The sequence below is a fragment of the Cebus imitator genome, unplaced genomic scaffold (assembly GCF_001604975.1).
Source record: "Cebus imitator isolate Cc_AM_T3 unplaced genomic scaffold, Cebus_imitator-1.0 Scaffold540, whole genome shotgun sequence".
In the NCBI taxonomy this organism is placed as follows: domain Eukaryota; kingdom Metazoa; phylum Chordata; class Mammalia; order Primates; family Cebidae; genus Cebus; species Cebus imitator.
Window position 1 is genome coordinate 1,136,613 of NW_016107855.1, and position 8,382 is coordinate 1,144,994.

The window sequence follows — 8,382 nt, forward strand, 5'->3', positions numbered from 1 at the left end:
AAAAAAAAAAAAAAAAGAAAAAAAAAAGTTTCCTAAAGCTGCTGTAACAAATTACCACACGAGGTAGGGGAAAAAAACAGAAATTTATCCTCTCACAGTTCTGAAAGTTAAAAGTCCAAATTTGAGGTGTCAGCTGAGCTGGTTCTTCTGGAGGCTCTGAGGGAGGATCTCTTCCCTCCCTCTCTCCCAGCTCCTGGTGGGGGCCGGCAATCCTTGGCTCTCTAGCTTAGAAGATGCATCATTCCACTCTCCACTGTTCTCCCTGTATGTCTATGTCCAAATGTCCCTCTTCTTGTTGGGACATAATCACTGGATTAGGGCCCATCCAGTGTGACCTCATTTTAACTTGATTGTCCCTGCAAAGACCCTGTTTCAAATAACGTCACATTTATAGGTTCTGGGTGAACATAAATGCAGGAGGGGACGCTACTGAACCCGGTAAAGGTAACAGCTTTTCTGATGTCCAGGCCATCTCCTTAAGGAAGAGGCAGGGGCAGGGTTGCATGGGGCAGTGGAGAATGGCCGGGAAGGCCACAAAGGTCATTGCACACTCAGTGAAAAAGAACTCCATTGCGGAGAGAGGAGGAAAACTGGAAGTAGGTCAGACTGCATATCACTTGTCTTGGGGGGAAAGCATGGATGTGGATGGCTGTTTTAGGAATTGTTCAGTGTTTGGCCTAGATGTTCTGGAAGGTTCAGATTTGAAAATAAGGTGACACGAGATAAACTATTTTTAGGGATTAAGATTCACCTGGCAAGACAAATAGGATGGCTTGTCTTCAGGTAATGGATGGATTTAGATCTGCTCAAGATGGATGGATCTTCTCTCGCTCCTTCTCTCTGCCAAAGTGGGGCAGCAGGAGGTCCCTCCCCACTGCCAGTCCTGCTGCACCTCCCCACTGCCAGTCCTGCTGCAGTGGGGCTCCCAGCCTGGCTCTCTCCCCTGGTCACTGGGGACAGCTCGCAGTGCTGAGGGTGGAGGATGCAGAGGGCAGGGTGCCAGCCTTGCGGACAGAAGCCCAAGCATACCCTGAGGCGTCAGAACCAGAACTAGGAGCATCTGAGAGACTCTTCCGTTCATTAGGAGGGTCCCTTACACTCTTCAAGTTTATTTTTTTAATATGAATTTCATACTGAGACCACTTAGAGCTCTTTTTCCAGGCAGGTCTCAGGCTGTTGTCCACTGGCTGATCTACACACCCTAGACGTCAGGGGGCAACCCCTCCAACCCAGAGTTTCACCATCTTGATATATATACCAGTTTGCTTCTGTGCAATTAACTTAAAATTTGATATTTTCTGCCCTTTTATGACAAAAAAGAAGCACAGTGCTGACATGAAGCATAAACCCCAAACCTAACACCCAACTGAAGCAAAAATGGGAGTCCTTAGGTATCTGGGAATTCATCGCGTTCTCAGGGGACCTATATTAGCCATCCATGAATTCAATAAAGGAAAAGAATTAAAAATATGTACCTGTGCAGAAAATATATCACCAAAGGTTATATCTCAAAGGCAGAGGTTTTTAGGCATTGTTCTAATGTGTTCTAGGTTGTCAAACACAAAAATCTGGTATTTAATCTCCCAGGTCTTCCAGAGTGCCTCGTGGATGAAAACCTGTTCTGGCTTTAGCTCGGAATATTGGTGGGGCACTCGCTTCTAGGTTGGGCAAAATCACCAGCCAGAGACCCTGTACACGCCAACATCCCCATGACGGTTGGGGCCGGGGACTGAGGGCTGCAGAGGCAGCTTTCCTTCATGCTCCCTGACTGTCCTGCCCTTACTAACTGACCTAGAAGATCAGATTTGCCCACTCCTCCTGACCAGGTCTTAAGGGCTGCTCCCGTATTCCTTCTGCCTAGGATGCCCTCCTGCATAACCCACTGGCCCCACAACTGCCTAACCCCCACCCACCTTCAAAGCCCAACTTAGAGAGATGCCGTCTCTCTAGGGGACCTTCCTTGACCCCCTCTAAGTCCAAAGTCACGCTGGCCTCAGGTAGGAGGAAAACACAAGAATGTTCATTGATTACCAGGGTAGGAGTGTAGACTATAAAGAACCACGTGTCCAAACTGATTAAGCCACGGAACAGCCATGGGACATTCAGTAGCCACTAAAACGTCCATGTTTCCATGGACTACTTAAAATGGGAAAATGCCCCCGGAAGAATACTAAGTAACTGGAATATAGCCATATAAAACATATTCTTAGCTTTATACAGATAGTCATGCTCACATCTATAATATACATAGTAAAAAATGGTATAACGAACACCACTGAAATGTACACAGTGGCTATCTCTTAACTGTGAGATTAAAAGATTTTAAAATTTCTTATTCTTTCCCAAATTTTGAAATTTTGACTAGAAACATAATAATCAGACTAATTCCTTTTTTTGAATGGAATTGCAAATATTTGCTGGTCATAGGCTTGTGTCCCCTCTAATATTCTTGTCAAAATGCCACCTGACCCCTGCTTGTACCCCTCCAATGATGGGGAACTCACTACCTTTGAGGCCTTTTTGGCCGCTTCTTCCTCATGAGAAGTAGAAATCTGGCTCACTTTAGCCACCCCCCACTGGCCACAGTGCTGCCTTCTGGAACAACAGAGAACAAAGCTGCCTTCTGTGCCCCTTGACAAGACTTCAGAGATTTGAAGGGAGAGGCCAGACTCTAGGCTGCATCCTCCCCGCCCTGCACACGTCAGCCTTCCAAGGACAGTAACGTTCCTTACCTCCCACAACCCAGGGTACTTTTCTTGGGTACAATCTAGGCAGTGATGTCCTTAAAGCATAACATTAAGTCTCTTTCAAAGGCCTCTTTCAAAGGCATCCTTCCCGCTGGTCAGGGTATCAGGGGCTCTGTCACATACAGTCTTTCATCTATCTTTTTTTTTTTGAGACGGAGTTATGCTCTTGTTGCGCAGGCTAAAGTGCAATGGCACGATCTCAGCTCATTGCAACCTCCGCCTACCATGTATAAGCAATTCTCCTGCCTCAGCCTCCTGAGTAGCTGGGATTACAGGCATATGCCACCATGCCCAGCTAATTTTATATTTTTAGTAGAGACAGGGTTTCTCCATGTTGGTCAGGCTGGTCTTGAATTCCCGACCTCAGGTGATCCGCCCACCTCAGCCTCCCAAAGTGCTGGGATTACAGGTGGCCTCATCTAACCTAATAGCGCGCCTATCTTATAGATGAGGAAACTGAGGCATGTAGAAGCCAAGCCTCTTTTAAGGTCACTTAACAGATCTTTCATGTAATCAGAACTGAAGCAGCACCCAGCCCAGAGCCAGTGTGGTCGACACACAAATGTTTGCCAAGTTAATAAACAGATAGGTGAACTGAGCTTTAAAGTCCGTGCCCTTGGTGTCTACTGGTTGATTTCAGAATTACCCGTGCCTGCACCAGCCTCTTCCATGTCATTCATTTCTATCACCTGGCTTGCTACATGGACGTGCTCATGGAGGGCTGCTGAATGACTGATCCACCAAGTACCTGTCACCTGAGGCCCAGGTACTTGGCACAGTGCTAAGCCCCTTCTCAGAGGCCCTCCTTGGAATTATGGACCCATAGCCACAGCCTTTGGGACTGGAGAGTTGAGACATCATGCCTGGCACTCTTCAGTGTCACACAAAGGGGGTTGGCCATGAGGTGCCTCCTGCCCCCCTACCTTATTGCCCAAGGGAGGCTGGTAACCTGCTGGGGATAGGAAGGCCCCTCCTTACCCCCATGTCTGGCAAGCCCCCAGAAGGCTTGTTTACTTGACCCCTACCCACTCTGCCTGGCCTCCTGAGTCTTCCTGGGGGATATGACTGCATTAGCCATGGTTTTTAGGGAGAATAAAGGTTTAGGAAGGACCACATGATCCAGACATTTCCGCAGCACCTACCCCCAGACTGCCAGGAACCCTATTCATTCATTTCCAGCATTTCAACTTGTTCCAATAAGGCAGTGACCTAGGCCCAGGCCAGGCCTCTCGGGGTGGTCTAGAGCAGCTAGTCAGCCAAACCCAACAGGCACCATAGACCACAGAACTCAGCAGATCCTCAGATCCTTGAACCTGGAGGGACCTTGAGAAGGCCTCATGAGTAAGCTCCTGTCTCTAGCCAGGATAGTCCTTGCTAAAAGCACCAGCCTCATTCCTTGCTGCCTGCCACCTCCATTCTCCACAAAGAACCCCCTCACACTGTGCTTTCAGTGGCTCAGCTTTTGCTGAGCCTTGGCCATGAGCGGGCAACTCTTGCCATACCTTCCAAATCACCCTCCATCCAAAAACCCTTCCTGCATCTCTCAAGGCTGGATGTGATGCTCCTGCTGCTCTCTGGGCCACCCCTAACACGGCTCTTATTTGTCCCTCATTCACTCAAATATCTACTTAGCACCTGCTCCATGGTCTGCATAAAGCAATGAGCACCAGATAGGCAGTGCAGAAAGCCAGGCTCAACTGCACAGCTTTGCTACCAACTGGCGTTGTGACTTTGGACCCATCACTCGCCACTGAGCCTCAGTTTCCTCACTGGTAAAGTGGGAAAGATTCCACAGCTCAGCCTTGCTTCCAGGGCTTCTGTGAGGCTGGGCAGGATGTGAAAGCATTCTGCAAACATGCAGGGTGAGTCATGATTCTCAGAACCTAACCCTTCTGTGGCCTGAGCTCATTGTTGTTCATCCCATCCCTGGAGTCCTCCTCTCTCCCAGGGGGCCAATAGCCTGTTGAAGATGAACTTGGGAGCTCATGCCTTCCAAGGGGTTCACACCTGGGTGAGAAATTGGGCAGGTGCGCAGCCTAGAGGGATGGGAGCATTAAACAAAACCAGTCCATAAATCTTGCCATATAGGGGCAGGGGCCTGGCATGGCTGGGGCCAAGAAGGCATGCCAGGCTGTTCTGAGGCAACCAAAGTAAAACCTTTTATGCTAAAGGGTCTTGTTTGTAGTCATCAAGAAGCCACTGGAAGCACAGTGGGAGGGGGTGGAGACAGAGAGCACCGGGCTAGGGCACTGGACACCTGGGTTCTGCTCCGTGTTGCTCTGTGATCTCAGTCATGCCCCTTCCCTCTTCTAGGCCTTAACCTCCTATCTGTATAGTGGGTGCATCAGCCTAGGTGGTACCCAAGGCTCTTTCCAACTCAGAAATGCTGTGCCAGCTTTACTTGCCCTTCAGAGCTTTGGCTGTGCCAGGGACAGGCAGGGACAGCTGGTAAGTCTCTTGGAAGGAGCAGGAGCCAAAGGAGCTGTGCTTCTTGTGACCTCCTCTTCCAGCTTGTGGAAGGGTCAGGCTCCTCCCCATTTCCTCCACCTCTGGGTAGATGGAATTCACCCTTGGTCCACTTTGCAAGCTACAAGGTTGACACAGGTGCAGAGAATACAGACTCTGAGACTCTTAGGGATCATCTTGCTCACCACTCCCCATATAGGGAGAAATTGCGACCCAGGGAGCCACAAAGGCTTGCTTGCGGTCACCTAGTATGTTTGTGGCACTACCAGGACTTATACCTAGGACTGCTGTCCGCCTACCACTTGCTCAGTTACAAGTCTCAGCCCAGGCTCAGGTATCTCCATCTTGTCATCCCTGTCAGCCAGCCCCTTTCTTCTACTGATAGCGCCAAGCCTCAGTTTCCCTGTTGGAATGAGGAAAGACATGAGGGTGTCTAGGTCAGGGGTTGGTGACGATTTTCAATCCGGTATTGAAAGGAGAGCAAGGAAAACTGGGAGGTAATGTACTTCAGACAGAGCAAGGAGTAGAACCCTCCAGGCTAGGACAGTAGTTAGGCAGAAAAACCTGTACTCAGGGCACAAGCAAAGCAAGAGCCGAGGGAGGACTGAAGTTCATTGCAAAACTATTAAATATTGTCATAGTTTGGAGCCCGTCAGGGTCTCAAGGGAGAATGATCATAAAGTTAATGGGATCATCTAGTCCCACCTGGCTAGGGGCAGGCAGTGGTAGGAAAAAGGGCCAGAACTTGAGGAACCTCCTTCCCCTCTGTCTCAGTGTCCCCTGAGGAGGCTGTCCTTCTAGCTCCAGGCTCTGACCTTCTGGGCTCGTCAGCCCCCAAGGGGCAGCTGGTCTCACCGCAAGAAACCTGAGTAGAGTCCCCTGGGCCCTAACCCAGCTCCAAGGCCCCTTGGGGGAAGGACAGGAAAGGAGGAGAGGGCCGCAGAAGGCAGTAGATCACCTCCCTCTTTCGCCCCTCCCAGCTACCCCAAGGGCAGCCCACACTCAGTGGCTCCGGGGCCTGCAAAAGCCTTAATAAGACCAGCGCCTCAAACTTTAAAGCGTCATCACCTGGGCATATTGTTAAAACGCAGCTTCGGTCTTGGCAGGATTGGGCCAGAGCCTGAGATTCTGCATTTCTAACAGGTTCCCAGTGATGCCGATACTACCAGTCGGTAGAACACTCTGCGAGCAGCCATGAGATTATCAGCCTCTGACCCGGGGGGAGGAAGCCAAAGGCCCAGAGAGGTCAAGTCACTTGTCCATGACCACACAGCGAGCAGCCGCAGACCGAAGGCAGAGGGCACCTGCCACAGACGCTCGACATCTCCCCACCGAGGCAGCGGAAATTAGCTGCCGTTCCCTGGCGCGGGTGCCGTGTTTGTAAACTCGGCTGCTTGGTGCGGCTCGGGCCGGGGTGAAGAGCGCCTCCCAGCAGAGCCTCCCCGTCTCGGAGCCGGCCTCTCTAGGTCCTCCGTCCGGTACCCCAGGCCGACCAGAGGGAGCCCGGGGCGCCGAGTGCCCTGCGGCGGAGCGGTTCCGCACTGCCCTCTCCTCTGAAAGCAAACTTCTCCGCCGGCGCCCTTTACCTTTTTGGGGGTTTTGCAGTTGCTCAGCCTGCTGTGTCTGCAGCCCATCCTCCTCCGGGGGCTCCCAGACGCCGCTCCCCAAGTCCGGGGCCCCCAGAGGAGCCTGCAGTCCGGGCCCCGCCCTCTGCTCCGCTCCCGCCGGCTGGGGCTGCCGGCGAGACCCTGAAACTGAACCTGGAAGCGCAGACTTGAGCCTGAGCTGGGGCGGCCGAGCGCCGTAAATACCCGAAGAGCGGGGCCTCCGCGTAGCCCGCAGGGCCAGTGGCGCCGCCACCAGAGGCAGGTGACCAGAATCTTTCCAAATGATAGGAAGCTCCGGCCAGGGCCTGGGGCGGGGGTGAGGGGGGGACCTTAAGGAGCAACAGATGCTTTTTCGAACCCTCAGCTAAGAAAGGGCCCGGGGGGGGATGTAATTAAACAATTGTTCGATAAACATAACAGCTATCCTTCATCGAGGGCTGTTTAGTCCCAGTTGTTTTATACATTTTATTCCTATTTCTTGCCCTATCCGTGCAACAAAGGTATTACTTCCTCCGTTTTACAGGTGAGGAAATGGTGCTCAGAGATGCAAAATGATTTGTCTAAAGTCACATAGCTAGTAAGTTACCACAGCCCAGATAGAATCCAGTTCCTTTATTTATTTATTTATTTATTTTTTGGCAAGATAGTAACTCACTGCAGCCTCAAACGCCTAGGCTCAAACCAGCCTCCCAGCTCAGCCTCCTGAGTAGCTGGGACTACAGACGCACACCACCACACCCAGCTAATTTCTTTTATTTTTTCCAGCCTGATTTTGAACTCCTGTTCTCAAGCAATCCTCCCGCCCTGGCTACCAAAAGCATTGGGATTACAGGAATGAGCCACTGCACAGAACACAATTCTAACTCCAGAACCTAAGTTTTGACTCAGTTGCCTACAAATAAATAATAATACTAAGTTTAGTTAGTTTATTTATTTATTTAGAGACAGAGTCTCACTCTGTTGCCCAGGCTAGAGTGCAGTGACACAATCTGGGCTCACTGCAACCTCCGCCTCCCGGATTCAAGTGATTCTCTTGCCTCAGCCTCCCAAGTAGCTAGGAGGATTACAGGCGTGCACTACCAACCCCAACTAATTTTTGTATTTTTAGTAGAGACCGTGTTTCCCCATTTTGACCAGGCTAATCTCAAACTCTTGAGCTCAGGTAATCTGCCCACCTTGGCCTCCCAAAGCCCTGGGTCCCACGCCCAGCCAATAATACCAAGTTTAACTTTAATGTCTCCTCACTTCTGGGATGATTGTTTTTTCCACCTCACAAGCATCTATGATATTTGACTCTATCCTTCTTAGATAGGTATTATTCATCACAACAACCTCAGGAGGCGGGCCAGGTCTGGTGAGAATATGAGACATAAAATATCAGTGTCTAGGAAAAGGAACTTTTGTTTATCTTCACGTTTTTATTAGCTGAGGTTTCTGGAGTGGCAATGCAGGAAAAAGATAATTAATTTTGAAAATTAGTGTGTATGCCTATTTGCATGTATATGGGAATATTAGAGTCAGGCCCAAAAACTCTTGGAAAGGTGTGCTGTGAAAGGCTTAGA

At 50.3% G+C, this 8,382-nt stretch overlaps 1 protein-coding gene across 1 annotated transcript in view; it reads right to left on the reverse strand.

Annotated features, from left to right (window-relative positions):
- Nucleotides 1-7,024, reverse strand: part of CCDC69 (coiled-coil domain containing 69) — a 54,212-nt gene extending 47,188 nt beyond the window's left edge. Inside the window, exon 1 of the mRNA XM_017515024.2 lies at nucleotides 6,800-7,024. Coding sequence (XP_017370513.1) covers nucleotides 6,800-6,847 — 48 coding nt within the window. The 5' untranslated portion in view covers nucleotides 6,848-7,024. The remainder of the gene's footprint in view (nucleotides 1-6,799) is intronic.
- Between the last annotated feature and the right edge of the window lie 1,358 nt (nucleotides 7,025-8,382).